General features: G+C 34.1%; 2 protein-coding genes across 3 annotated transcripts; one reads left to right on the top strand and one right to left on the bottom strand.

Annotated features, from left to right (window-relative positions):
• The first annotated feature begins 634 nt into the window (after positions 1-634).
• LOC114727673 (NAC domain-containing protein 75-like) lies at positions 635-4,730 on the top strand. 2 transcript variants are annotated; one of them, XM_028914363.1, is made up of 7 exons: positions 635-775; positions 1,126-1,293; positions 1,529-1,703; positions 1,798-2,435; positions 2,904-3,158; positions 3,939-4,022; positions 4,362-4,730. In XM_028914363.1, exons 2-7 carry the CDS (start codon positions 1,183-1,185, stop codon positions 4,467-4,469), a joined length of 1,371 nt encoding a protein of 456 aa, XP_028770196.1. In that variant the 5' UTR covers positions 635-775; positions 1,126-1,182; the 3' UTR covers positions 4,470-4,730. The 2 variants fall into 2 exon arrangements, with proteins under 2 accessions (XP_028770196.1, XP_028770197.1); XM_028914364.1 differs by lacking the exon at positions 635-775 and adding an exon at positions 787-1,062 and having other exon boundaries at positions 1,529-1,706; positions 1,801-2,435.
• A 5,135-nt stretch (positions 4,731-9,865) lies between these two features.
• LOC114727683 (putative dual specificity protein phosphatase DSP8) lies at positions 9,866-13,116 on the bottom strand. The gene is made up of 7 exons (XM_028914375.1): positions 12,942-13,116; positions 12,599-12,821; positions 11,903-12,025; positions 11,566-11,659; positions 11,370-11,452; positions 11,192-11,281; positions 9,866-11,090 (listed from the first exon to the last, which is right to left on the bottom strand). The coding sequence occupies exons 2-7, from the start codon at positions 12,797-12,799 to the stop codon at positions 10,824-10,826; spliced, it is 858 nt and encodes a 285-aa protein (XP_028770208.1). The 5' UTR covers positions 12,800-12,821; positions 12,942-13,116; the 3' UTR covers positions 9,866-10,823.
• Between the last annotated feature and the right edge of the window lie 1,992 nt (positions 13,117-15,108).

Below are 15,108 nucleotides of genomic sequence, written 5' to 3'. Positions count from 1 at the left end.
GTCTCCCCCCCCCCTCCCCTACTAGAGACCACCTACATACATAACATGGGATTAGCTTCTCAAATTTTTCCTTAATTAGGGGCTTCAAGGTTAAATGTAGATAGAGGAATATGAGAGGGATGAAGCTTTGAAGAAAATCAAGACATTGATCCTCTGCGTCCTACAATAATAGAAGGACAGAATTAAAAAAAAAAAAAACAGGAATTGGATATCAATATTTGAATTTCTATTATGAGAAATATCCACATTTAGTACTTGACAATACATCTAATATATAAGAGAATATCCATGCATCGCAAAAGGAGTTATGCTTGACGATACCTCTAATGTACACAGTTTTTTTGTGTACAAATTCAACACACTATACATACATCTTTAATCTGCTTCAATTAAGATTTCAACTTGTATCTTATTACATATATATCATGAGACGATGTCGTTTTGGTATCTATGGTTAGGATTTTGCGATTATTAATGGTTTGCCCCTTTCTACTAGAAACCGCCTTCATACATAACATGGGATGGCTTCTCAAGTTACCGAGGGTGTTAAAGGTGTGCGCGCTGAAGCAGCTTGGTAGACCCAACTTTTGCTTTTAATATTTTGTTTTTTTTTTTGTGTGTGTGTGTGTAGAGGCTTGAGAGTTAAAGTAGAGTACTGGAGATGGGTTTCTGATAGTTAAAGCTGCTTCTTGCTGGTTTATGCCTCATCCCCTCTCTCTCTTGCTCTCACTACTACAGTTTCTTCTCTTCTCTCTCTCTCTTCTAATCCCTCTAGGTAAAATATTCTCATCTCCTTTCTTTCTCTCGCTTCTTAATAATTAACATTCACAATCACTTTCAGTTCATAAATCTTCACCTTCTTCTTCTTCTTCTTCCTCCTCCTCCTCCTCCTCCGCTGCTTCTTCCGCTTCTTCTTTGTTTATTGATCAGGCGAACATGTCTACTTTCTGAATCGAATCACTATACACATCATCAGCTGAAGCATATGTGTTTCTTGATATAAACTTACGCACACATATATATAGGATTAAAGTGATTGGGCAAATCAAACCCAGAAGAGAGGTGCGGGTATATATTGTTTTATATATATATATATTATTAAGTAGTTTGTGGTGGAATTGGCAGTGGTGATCTGTCTGAGGAAAGAAAGAAGAGAGAAAAGTGGGATATGCTTGGCGAAGGATGAGCAGTTTGAAGAACAACTCTGATCTGATAGACGCCAAGCTGGAGGAGCATCAGTTGTGTGGATCCAAGCAGTGTCCTGCTTGCGGACACAAGTTTCAATCCAAACCAGTCAGTATGCTTTACTATTATTCTTCCCTTCAACCACAAGCCTGCTTTAATTATATCCATACATATCAACTAATAGAATCACACACATATAGTGCTATTAATTATTAAAGTAGTTTAGTCTTGTGTTTGTTGTTACTACTAAAGCTTAAATAATTCCATTTTGCACACCCGCTCTTTAATTTCTTTTTGGCTTTGCTTTTTGAATGATTTGAATCTGTGTGTTCATCATCCGCAGGACTGGGTGGGTCTACCAGCAGGAGTTAAATTCGATCCCACGGACCAAGAACTCATTGAACACCTCGAAGCCAAAGTTGAATCCAAGCACATGAAATCTCACCCTCTCATCGATGAGTTCATTCCCACCATCGAAGGAGAAGATGGAATTTGCTATACCCATCCCGACAAACTCCCAGTGTGTGTGTGTGTGTGTGTCTATATATATATATATATATATAGATCTACTTTTCTAGTTCAAATCAAACACTTGAGAAAATATTATTATTGCAGGAGTAACGAGGGATGGGTTGAGCAGGCACTTTTTTCACAGGCCATCGAAGGCATATACGACAGGGACGAGAAAGAGAAGGAAAATCCAGAACGAGAGTGACTTACAAGGAGGAGAAACCAGATGGCACAAGACCGGAAAAACCAGACCAGTTCTTGTGAATGGCAAGCAAAAAGGTTGTAAGAAAATCCTCGTACTGTACACCAACTTTGGCAAGAACAGAAAGCCTGAGAAGACCAATTGGGTTATGCATCAGTACCATTTGGGGCAACATGAAGAAGAGAAAGAAGGCGAACTTGTCGTCTCCAAAATATTCTTTCAGACACAGCCCAGACAATGCAACACCACCAACAACAATATTGTTAATGCAAATATTAATAATAATAATAACTGGTCGGAGAGAAGCGCGACGACCGGCGAAGCGAGCGGAGAGCCGAACAGTAATAGTAGAAGAGAAAGCACAAGTGGGAGTTGTTCTTCAAAAGAAATAGTCACTACTCATCACTCTCATAGAGATCATGACGTCTCTACTGTTGCTGTTCCTCCATTAACGTCCTTCACTGCTTTGGATATTCATCATCAACACCTCAAATCTGACCATTTCAGCTTCATCCCATTCAGAAAAAGCTTCGACGAGGTACCTATATATACATATATATCTATGTTGTTAGTTTGGAATTGGTGTATCTATATCTATATATATGTATATATATCACTCTAAAGGTGAACAGCTTGAGTCTTAGTGTAGGTGGTGACAGAGAGATACAAGCACCTGATTTGAGATCATATATCAGCGTCAACTAACCACCACTTCTTTTAAACCCATTTGTCAAACTGAAATATTTCAACTGAAATGTTAACCTGAAAGTGTCTCTAAATAAAGATGTTTGTCTTTATTTCCTTTTCTTTTCACATAAATCTTAATCTTAGAGCTTAAGTAACATTATTTGGAAATTAACGTAAAGTTGATAGCTATATGGCTAGAGCCAATTATATCTAGAGATGAGAATAAGAATGGAGTAACTAGCTAGCTAGCTAGGCCTAACTAGCTAATAGATCTTAATATGACCGTGATGGATCTGAAAGAAAAGTGTGAAATTTGCAGGTGGGAATTGGAGATGCTTCAAGAGGAAGAGAAGTGGTGCAAGCTTCAGGTTCATCAGCAGAAGTAGGGAATTATCATCATCATCATCTTCAACAACAACAAGAACAACATCAGATTACTGCAAATTCAGCATTTCATATCAGTAGGCCTTCACATCCTATTTCTTCCATCATCTCTCCACCTCCTCCTCCACATCACACCTCCATCATCCTTGATGATGTCACCAGATTAATGCTCCAAAACGATCATTTCCAGGTAATCTTAATCACAGCAAATCCCATTATTTGCTTGTTTGTTACTCCTCTTATCCTATTTAGAAGATATTTTTTGGTTCTATTTATAGGACACTGAGAGAAATTTTTTATATGAATGTTCAATTTTACCTTTATTATTATATTGATTTTGCTTACATGAGGTATAATATAGATTAAATAGGAATAAAATTGGAAAGTAATTAAATTTTAAATAAAAGTTAATAAAATTTAAAATCTTTCTTGTTCTGTATGAAATATATCGGAAGTAACTTATAAATAGATCAAAGTAGTATCATTTTATATCACTCATTAGCCACCTTGCCTGGCTCTTGTATGTTATAAGAAACCTAAAAATTAATTCAAGCAACAGTATAAATTGTATCACAGACTAAATATATATATCATTGACATAACCCAATTACTTCTCGGACATGCTTATCTTTTTATATTATTATTGAGACTAGAAGGCCATATATATTTCGCAAAGCATGACTTTTGAACCGTGTGACTTTAATGGTTTGTGTGTGTGTGTGTGTGTGTGTGTGTGTATTTTTCCGATCAGTTTTCACCAGTATGAGAGAAAATGGACTGAGTCTGCGGGCTGGTTCACTTTTTTATTTAATTTAATGTCGCTGAAACACGATGATTAAGATCTATGTGTGTAGTTTTGAATTTGATTGTTTTTGTGCTTTGATGAATAAGTGTGTAACTAATTTAAACTTTTGGGTAACTTTTATGAAATGGGTAATAAATAATTGTGTACATTCTACACTCATGGCAGCAACAACATCATAAACCGGAAGGAAGGTCTGCGTCTGGCTTGGAGGAACTCATTATGGGATGCACTTCAACTAATTCTAAAGAGGTATCCACACACACCCACACACACACACACACATGCGCAAACTTTTTGACTCATCTCTCTAATTCAGAATTCAGACTGAGTGTCATAATAGTACCCACATTATATGGAGAATGAGAAAAGAGAATGGAAGAAAACAAGCAGTCAAATTAAATATATCCAACCTTAATCATTATAATAATTAATAAACATTTAGTATATTATTAAAGGCTATAAGAAGCTTTTTTCCCTTACTTTAATTTGATTTGTTCTCTTTCCATAAGTCCTTCTTTATGATCTTCTTCTTGAGGCATATTTACATATAAAACCCTAAAACCTAATATCACTTGTTTTAATTTGCAGGAGTCATCTATTTCACATTATCAACAAGAAGCAGAATGGTTGAAGTACTCTTCATGTTCATACTGGCCTGATTCTGATAATCCAGGTCATCCTCATCATCATGGTTAGAAATCAAGAGGGAAAGAAAATAATAGAAAAATAAACAAATAGAGACAACATTATGATCATCATCAATACTTGATGAAGCCTAGCTTGCACAAGGGTTTTTTTTTTTCATTTTAAAAAATCTAGCTAAAGGCCAAGAAATTATACTGTTTTTTTTGTTTTGGTTCTTTAATTTTCTCATTGGGTGTCTCTCAACGGAACAAGTTGGGCAGAAAGAGAGAAAGAACAAATTAAAGTTTAAAGAATGAAAATCAAAGAAAAGAAGGACAAAGAGAAAAAGAAAAGAAAAAAAGAGAAACCAAGAAAGGCTGCTCTCTCTCTCTCTCTCTCACCCTCCTGACACACACACACAAGGGAGAACCAAAGACCCAAACCTGCATGGAAATTAACAATGTTATTATTAGATCATCATATTTATTTTATTTTATTTCTCACATTGTTTAATTATTTTTAAGAAGTTTGTATAATTTCTTCTCTATCTTTTTTTTTGGTATACCAGAAACATACACACCAATGAGTTTGTGCAAAATGCAAACCATTCAGTTATTATATGTGCTGTACTTAATATATTAGCTTATGTAATCGATCTTTTATTTTGTTATAACAATTAAATAATGAATTAATGCAATTTGTCCAATGTAAAACCTTCCGAAGAGTTCGTCACCACGTTGGGGCTTCAGTACTTTCCATTTCTTTTCACATTTTTTAAAGTATTCGTATGGCTTTATCTTTCTCCTTTAGAATTATTTTAAGTACTCATACGTTGAGGTTATAGCCTCAAACGGACCAAATATAAGAATTTATTCATGGTTAAGCTTTCTTTTTTTTTCCTTTTTTTTTTTAAATCTAGAGGTGCATACACTAATTAAAGGTTTAAGATTACAAAGCAAGATCAAACATGTGACCCTTCACTTGTAAAAAAGATTTCATGCTATTAAATTATAAGGTTATTACATTTTTCAAGCTTAAGTTAGCCTCCTCAAAAACGAATTAAATTATCATTTTTATGTTTTTACTATTGACGATGATATTTAAATTAAAGTTGATGTGCAACTTAAAAAAGGAATAGTCTCTCAGAAACTCTTCTTCGCATGTATAAATTTCAATAGTATATATCAAGTAGATGATAATCTACTGAGTTTGTAGTGTTATAATGTACTCCTCTAGTAATGTGGAATCTAATTTGATAGTTGATATTAGTCCTATATATAATATCTGTTTATATGTTTATTAATTTTTTCCAAATTAATCATATTCGCTTCATAATAATCAAGTAGGATAGGAATGGAGGGAGAAAATTAAGAAAAATGATCAGGGTGTTTTAGAAAAAATATACTCCTCCGGTCCTTAATATAGGATCCAATTCTTGAGTTGGTTTTGGTCCTAAATATAAGACCCATTTCTCATATTTTTTAATTTTCTCTAAATTACCCATATGGATACTCCCCCAACCATAATCAAGTAGAAGAGGGAGATGGGGATTAAGAAAGATGATTATGGTATTTTTTAATTAACTAATTTACCTAACTTCCTTAATTATCAATGGTAAATGCTTATATTAAGACCGAGGAGTATCATGTTAACCAATTTAACTAGCATCATTAATCTACTCAAATTAGTTAATTATATCTTATATAAGGACCTGTGAACAATATATAAACGCAATTAAAAGTTGACAACATCATAAGCCGGACTTGATGAACTGTTATTCAAGTATCAACTAAGCATTGATTTCCCATTAATGTTATTACTTTGATGATGCGATGACCTAATAATTCTATATCTCTCCAGTTAAATTTCTCTTTTTTTTTCCTTTTTTTTTTTTAAATCTAGAGGTGCATACACTAATTAAAGGTTTAAGATTACAAAGCAAGATCAAACATGTGACCCTCACTTGTAAAAAGGATTTCATGCTATTAAATATAAGGTTATTACATTTTTCAAGCTTAAGTTAGCCTCCTCAAAACGAATTAAATTATCATTTTATGTTTTTTACTATGACGATGATATTTAAATTAAAGTTGATGTGCAACTTAAAAAAGGAATAGTCTCTCAGAAACTCTTCTTCGCATGTATAAATTTCAATAGTATATATCAAGTAGATGATAATCTACTGAGTTTGTAGTGTTATAATGTACTCCTCTAGTAATGTGGAACCTAATTTGATAGTTGATATTAGTCATATATTATAATATATATTATATGTTTATAATTTTTTTCCAAATTAACATATTCGCTTCATAATAATCAAGTAGGATAGGAATGGAAGAGAAAATTAGAAAAATGATCAGGGTGTTTTAGAAAAAATATATCATGTTAACCAATTTAACTAGCATCATTAATCTACTCAAATTAGTTAATTATATCTTATATAAGGACCTGTGAACAATATATAAACGCAATTAAAAGTTGACAACATCATAAGCCGGACTTGATGAACTGTTATTCAAGTATCAACTAAGCATTGATTTTCCCATTAATGTTATTACTTTGATGATGCGATGACCTAATAATTCTATATCTCTCCAGTTAAATTTCTCATATATCTTTACTATATAAGCGATATATGATTCTTTCTCCAAGAAAAGAAATTTTACTTTCTCAGAAATTCTCTGCAAGTTTGAATATGAATGGCAAAAGAGTCGAATCGAATGTGTGTGTTTGAACAAGAAGGAAAAGATGGAGCCAAAGTTTAAATTTCAGACTGAAACATATTGAAGTCTTTGATTTTATATGTAGGCAAAACATAAAGAGTTTTAATTTGGTCATCCTTTTGCTCAGGTTTAGAAGAGGAATATAAAACTATATAGCAGACAGAAACTTTCTTTATTGCTTTATTCTCCGTTATAGATTCGAGCTTTTCTTCCGCATTATTATTATTAGAGTAAAGAGGAGCTCATGGCATCACACAGAGAGAGAGAGAACGTGGGGTATCTTTTTCACGGGACATGCATGCAATAAAGGAGGAGGAGGAGGAAAAGAGAAGCAGCAGAAGGGGCAGCTTCATGCTAGCTTCACAAGGCCGAATAAAGGGATCAATGAGAAGACAAGAATAACTTTTTACCTTCCTTTTTTTTTTCCAATAATATATTTATTTTTTCTTTTTCAAATGAATAGCATCCCTTTGTCCCAGTTCCTCCATACCTAACTCACACTTCATTGCTACAGATAGGTACCTATCACACACACACACACACACATCATGGCGTGTGTGTCTGTGGGTAGTGAAATTAATTAGTTTGAATTGCAAGTGTTATGCAAACTAAACAAAAATGGAGCCAACTTTGGATCTCTTGCTGTCAAGTGGTGGGAGAATCTTGTCAGCAGTGATATATTCAAAAATAAACAAAGTTAGAAAGGCAATAATACACATAATGGTTAAGGATGAAATATATAAATATGATTTATATGGAAGAAGAGTAGGGGTGTGTTTGAGCTTTTAAAATTTAAAGGAAACCCCTAAAAAGGTGATATTCAGTTCTTTCACTTTGTGCAAGATTTTGGAAGAGAGAGAGAGAGAGAATAAGGGAGGGATTAGGGTTTTGTGGGTAAGGCAGAGAGATTTGGTGGCATAAAGGAGAGGCAGGAGGAATGGAGGATGGTGCAAGCAGGAATATAACAACATGCCTCTCAGCCTTTTCCCGATTCTTCCACATGGGCCCCATCCTTGGCCCCTTCTTTCATTTTTTAGGGCCCCACCACTTTTTTTGTCTTTTAGTGTTTCTCTTCAACCACCCCTCTATCCTATATTCCTATAGTATGGACACACATTATACCAAATTTATGTTTGCTTTTGACTGACGCGCTACATGATATATGTGTGGAGAAGAGTTCCTGATTCCCCCTTAATGTGACTTCACTGAGGTTACTAGTCACCTCAAAAACTTCAGTATTTGTTGCCATGATGAGCCCTATAATCATAATTATTGCTCGTTCGTGTTCACAAATTTATGGGATAGTGAAATCAATGGGTTAAACATCTTATTCAAGACACTGTCAGTCACTAAATGTGAACACTTCTTTTAATAAAAATTGAAACATTAGTTTATTATGTTATAAAGGACTAATTTTTTTTGTACTAGATTCAATTTCGTTGGTTTCATTGAACGAGGCTAGCTTTTCTCTTATCTTTTGCTTAGGCCCCATTATTGAGTTTGGACTTTATCAACTTGTGGACCAGAGCTGCATTTAGTTTCTCATAGTTTACACTACCCAAAGTTAAAGGATTGGCTTGCCCATTTAATACCTGTTATGGGCTTAGAGAGGGAATTGGACTTCATCTGCCATCATAAGGAAGCCAGTAATAGTTTACCCTTTCTTCCGCCTTGTTCACCTTTTTGTCCCAGACTGATAATGGGCTAGTCCATAATACAGAATCGCCTAGAGCAGTAACAATATACTCAATTTTTTCTTTTTTGACTGTCAATATACTCCATCCTCAATATTTTCTTAAAGAACTCATTACCCGTGAGTTTAGCGGTAAGAAATACACCATCTCACCTAAAAAGAAAGGGGTTCAAATCCTCTTCATGACACTTGGCCTAGGTTGAACCCAAACCCTGTCTAAAATTTTCTTTAAAAAAAAATCCCTAATATAAGAATCAATTACAAATACTACCTTTGTTTTTTAATATAAGAGATAGTTTAACTTTTAATTTTGTTTTAAATATAAAATCCCAATCCGTTTTGTCTTTTATATTTATCAATTTTTTTAAAGTAGTCATTGTAGTAGTTACATATACTAAAGATTCAATCAAACGGTAATTTTAGCAAATACTAACCCTAGTCTTAATTATAAGACCTTGTTTGTAAATTAAAAATAAGATCTTATAATTAGAACCAGAGGTAGTACATAATTAACAAGAATATTTAAAAAAAAAACACCTAATTATTACAAATGACTAACTTAACAAACTTTCTTAATCTACTCAAATTAACTAACTAACTCTTATGCTAAGAACTAAAAGTAGTATTATAAAAATTAATTTAACTAATTATTTATAATAAATACGTGCTAATTTTCTCAGAATAACCTTTCAAATCATATATTATATCATAACTATTCTTTAATAGAAATATTTACTACGTACAATTAATAGGAACAATTTGATAAAATTATAAATCTAAGAGACAAAATAAAACAACAGTGTTTGCTAAATCTTTCCAACGCCAGACAGTCAAGACTCTAGACCAAACGGTGTACGAAGATCAAGTAGTACTCCATGGTGCTCTTGATACGTATCAAAGCACCTCAAAATCCTTTTTGCCTCAGGCACCAGAGACGTGCAGGGACCTGCAGAGAATGGATAAGGAGAACATCTCTTAAAGTCAAATCTGGTTTTTCTTAGGATTTAGTTTTCTTTTCTATCAAGCCGCTGGCTTGCCGGGTAATTTAAAAAAAAAAAAGCACATCAAAATCCCACTCTCAAAACATGGTTTACAAAGTATAGGCCCGTTCCACCAACCAATCAACACGAACATGAGCTTCTTCTATGCTCATAGCTAACGCTCTAGTCACTCTAAATATATTGCTTCTAAGTCACAGTTTAGTCAGGCATGATTAATCTCTTTCCTCATCGATGAGATTTATCAACCGAGGTTTTTCTTCAGCTTGTTCCTTCTTGATTAATTCAAAAGCCTTGATTGAATACCTACAAACATAACTTTCTTATAACCTTGTGTCCGAGGAATCCTCAGGCTCTGCAGATCTTCTATCATTTTGGCTGAAGTATAGGGTAAACATCACAGTTTCCTCATGAAACCACTTGTCCACCATCTATCTTCATCTCAGAACATGCCTCCACAAGTAGCTTCACCTCTTTAGTTCACCAAGCCATCCGCATCAAGATGTCACCATACTGCTTCAGGGGGAACACAGTTTCTTGTATGCTCTTGCTTTCATCCTAAGTCTGCTGTCACATTATGAAAGCTGATGAAGGCTCGTGGTTACTCTCCTCAAATTATATTCTTGAATATCTTGACTTCCATACTTGACCAGCAAGTATGGGCAGAGATCTTCTGCCAAGGTATAAAATTCTATAGTTAGACCAGGACATGAGAAATTGTCCCAATTGCACATTAATGTCACAAGGATTTCACTTGGATTGACAAACATGTAACAGATACATTCACTGAACAAAACAGAATAACTTATGACAAAATGCGATCACTGATCTATGTACAAGCAGAACTACAAGTCGTTTCTCCAGAACTCCTATCTTTCTTCCTATACGACCTCTTTTCATGTCACAGTTGTGTTCCGACTTGGTGGGATGCGTGTGATCAAATATCACTTATTTCCATGATCTTCTTCTGCACAGGCCACCATCTGTATATGTATATTCATGACAAGCTAGCTTAGCAAGCACGTGCCTCAGACACAGGCAGCCGCCGGGTCACTGGTATGCCATAACCAGAAACTTTTAATGATGCAAACAGGCAAGATAGCTTCGATATCATGGGCTTAGACTTTGTCTTTGGCCCTTTGGGAACAATGGCCAGCTCCATACGAGCATCGAATGTATTGTGGTAACCCTCAAGATCAGCTTTGGTTATAAGAACTGCATCACCTGGGGGAGAGTGTGGCCTAGGACAAGGTCTGCGCTTGCTATAATTCTGAACAGCCTGCTCAATATAATTGTATCCATGCAAAAAATTATTTTGAAATGAAAAAACGTCAAAAAATACTGTAAATGAAAAAATTACAATAATAAACGAACTTGTACCTTCCACTGTGAGGGTGCTAATAGAACTCTAGGTCTTCTTGACCGTACATATTCCAGGGCAGCAAGAGGTGTCATAAGCTTGTATTCAATCTGCAAGACATTAGTGGACCATGAGGACAATTATTGATGCCTTTATGCTTCAACCAGAGCCACAAGTGTAACTCTAAGATCAAATTACCAAATAGCATAGGACAATTGTTGTACTCCTGCCCCGCCCAGCTTTACAGTGAACATAAGTAGTCTTGCCGCATGTTGCATTCTCTAAGACCAAAAGAAAAGAATTTATAAGGCAATGGAATATGTCCAATCAAACAATGAAATCAATAATAGTTGAAATTAAAACAAACCCTAAAGGAAGGGGAAAAAGAACTCACGATGAATGAATTGCACAGCTCGAGATATATCAACAAATGAAGGGGCAAAGAGATAATCCCTTGTAGGGATAACCAAATGATCGATCCCATGTGCCTGAAACAAATTTTCAATAAAACATTAGCATTTCTATTTATAAGATATATACTCAAGAGATTATGGCCACTGTTCTTGTTTGTGCAGATTAAGGCATATTGTATCCATTTTACACATAATATATTCCTTGGATATGCGAAATTTCACAACTCTTTAATACTCAGTAAGCAAGCTTTTTATATTACATAAATATAGCATAATACGCAAAAAAATACAGTAGAAGAAAAATGGACTAACGCTTACAAGATATAAAGATGAAGGAACCAAGGTTTCATAAGGTTCGTTTAGAGTAATTACAGCACCCACACCAAGCTTCTTCAAGCGGGGAACGTCTTTGGGGAATGGAACCGCTCCCAATAATAGAAACTAGAAAGAAAAACTGAGGAAATTAATAACACTGTTTGAATGATTTTCCACCAAGCAAAACACAGAGAACCACCGATAACGACCCAGAGGAAAATAAACAACAGCAGCCGAGCTTCTTGATCTCATCATTCCTATCAGGAAGAACTCAATACAGTACATCAAAAGAATGGTTTTTTTTTTTAAATGTCGAAATTGGATTTCAAAAATTTAAGAAAAATTCTTTTGAGGATCAAAAACAGGAATGCGTTTAAAGTTTGCAGCACCCTATTCCCTAGCCTTCGATTCACAATCAGAAAACGAAAGTGTAGACCTGTCATTTCTTATTAATTTTCAATGACCGATCACAAAATAAACCCAAATTAAACCACCATTTCATGGTTGTCTGCAATAAAAAATTGAAGTTGATCGACAATTAACCCCTCTAAGCACAAACTAAAATTATAAATTTTGTCAAGAACTAAGAAAATTCACGCAGCAAAACCATAGAAAGGGGTTTCAAAAATCGTTTGGTTAGAAAGGAGAATCTGTATCAACGATAAAAGAAAAGAATAATAGCATCAGTGACAGCAAAACCTCATCGACTTCATCCCACCACCGGAACTCTGCTTCAATCTTGTTTCGAAGCACATTATACAAAAGTGTCGGGTAAAACAAGATCCGGGCACCTGCTCCAACCAACGCCCTCTTTGCATCAACACTCACAATCTGCCTCTCGTAATTCCCTTTGCTCCGACAGCCATCCGAATCCACATCGTCCAATTGCTCGATCTTCATCCCACCCAGACAAATCAAAACCCTAAAACCAACCACAACCGAATTCCGAAGGCCAAATTCAAAAACAGAAACCATAACCGCCAGTGAAAAACAAAACCAAAACAAAACTAAAACCAAATTTAAGGAAAGGGCAATCGCTTACAAATGACTCCAAAATCAGGGAAGATGCGTGATCGGCGAGAAGCGGTTCCGATCGAAGAAAAAATATGAATCAACCAACAGAGATACTTGAAGCACCAAATCGGTGAGTAAATCAAAAGCGTTTCCCAAGGAAGAGTCACAGAGAGTGGAGAGTAATACTACAGAGAATCGGACTATTGAAGTTGAAAGGCCAGAATAATAAAGAAGTGTAAAGAAGTGAAATGAATAGCCAGAGCAGAGAATTCGAATCAAAATGCCCTGAGGCTTCATATTATTTACGATAAATACTATCATTTGACGAATAAGACAGGAATGCGTAGTTTGGTAATTTCGCGTGATGTTGCCACGGAACTCAGGAAAATGGGACCGAATATAATAATTTAATAAATACTTAGACTATTTACTTCATAATTTAAAAATTGAGGGACTAAAACTAAAATGAAAATAAATTTGAGAGACTAAAGATTATTTTTTTTAAAACTATCAATGTTGTTGTAAAACAGAATTATTCAAACTTATCAGTATCTTCGTGTTTCATAAGTCCTCTTAACTTAAATATTATTATAGGAAAGTAAATGAAATTTAAGTAATGCTGAGTAAAAGTAAAGAGAATTTTTATGCAAAGTTACATGGTCATTGATGTCATCCAACGACTCAAATTGCTAGTTCTATTCTAGTTAGAATAATTATTTGTGGATTTTTTTTATCCATGATGTTTGAAATTTTTAGGTTTTATCGCTTCGACTAAACGGCAGAGATCAACCGATTGCGTTGTCACCAGACTCTCTGACGGCTTGATTTAGAACGAATGATCATTTTTATGATTGACTCAAGTTGGATTTAAGATTTAAATTCCTAGACGACTTTTTCAGTTTGATATCTGATCCACCTTATAAATACTATCTCCGATCCTTGATATAAAGACTAATTAATTAATTTGAATAGATTAAAAACTAATTAAATTAGTTATTTATAAGAAATATGTGTTGTTTTTCTTAAAATATCCATGCGAATCAAATGTATTGGCTAAAACTACTATTATATAAAGACTACTAAAAAAACGAATAAATATAAGAGATAAAATAAATTGAGATCTTATATTTAAAACTAAAATAAAAGTCAAATAACTCTTAATTTAAGTTTAGCTGTATGATAAGAAGAGGAAGAGTCCGTGTGAGTAACATATATTTTACATAATGAAATATATTTGCATTATTTTTATAAGGAATTTGCATTGTTTTTTGATACTATGAATTATGAATTTAAAGGGGTAGTTAATGCTAACTAATGACATTAACTATCTCTATTTATTTTCAACGCATGCCGCATTGTGGCTGGACCCCAAAACATTGCGCTATTTAAAATTTTAAATCATATTCAAATGGATCATTGTTTCCTACATTTATGTGAATTACAAGTGAAGAGAAGGGCTAAAAAAGTGGAGGCTTACTGAATTAAATAGAAGGAATTCTATTATTACTATCACTACCACCACCACCACTAATACGATACTACTACTACTAGATTATTAGATATGATTGAGGGTTTTTTTTTGCCAACTATATGATTGAGAGTCCAAAATTTTATAAACTGAACAAATTGATCATGCTTAGAAATTTACTGTAATCAAAATAGCCCAAATTTAATTTACTAATATTAAATAATTGCGTGTGTATATTATACAAAAGAAAATATGAAAATACTGGCATAAAAGTGTGTGTTTGGATAGGTTCAAATGGGAATCATACGTAAGACCGAACTGGGAATAAATTCGAGAGGATAACATCTACCAATTATGCCAAATCTCTAAGTCCGAAATAATGATTGATGAAATAATAAATTGTTCAGAAACCTAACATCAAAGAGAACTCAAATCATCAATTGAATTCCAAGTTCGAGAGAATATATCATCAATTAAAGAAAATTGGAATAAGATAATTACAAGAAAGGGAATCGATTTTCGTGCAGAACCTAGAAAAGAAAATGAAATGAATCGAATTCTCGTACCCTTTTATTCCTAAAATAGTATAGACAATTTTCTTCAATGGAATTTTGGGTTTATGGTTCAGATTCCTTCGCTCGTCTAGTAATAATGCTAGTACTCCCTCCGTTCTTGTACAGGAGACACTAACTGATCTGAAATTTTTAGCAATCACTCGTATCTTTTT

Source organism: Neltuma alba, unplaced genomic scaffold (assembly GCF_004799145.2).
Source record: "Neltuma alba isolate B1F8T4 unplaced genomic scaffold, ASM479914v2 tig00012505_pilon, whole genome shotgun sequence".
NCBI classification, from domain to species: domain Eukaryota; kingdom Viridiplantae; phylum Streptophyta; class Magnoliopsida; order Fabales; family Fabaceae; genus Neltuma; species Neltuma alba.
The sequence above is the reverse complement of the archived record's forward strand: the minus strand, read 5'-3'. Positions and strand labels throughout refer to the sequence as shown.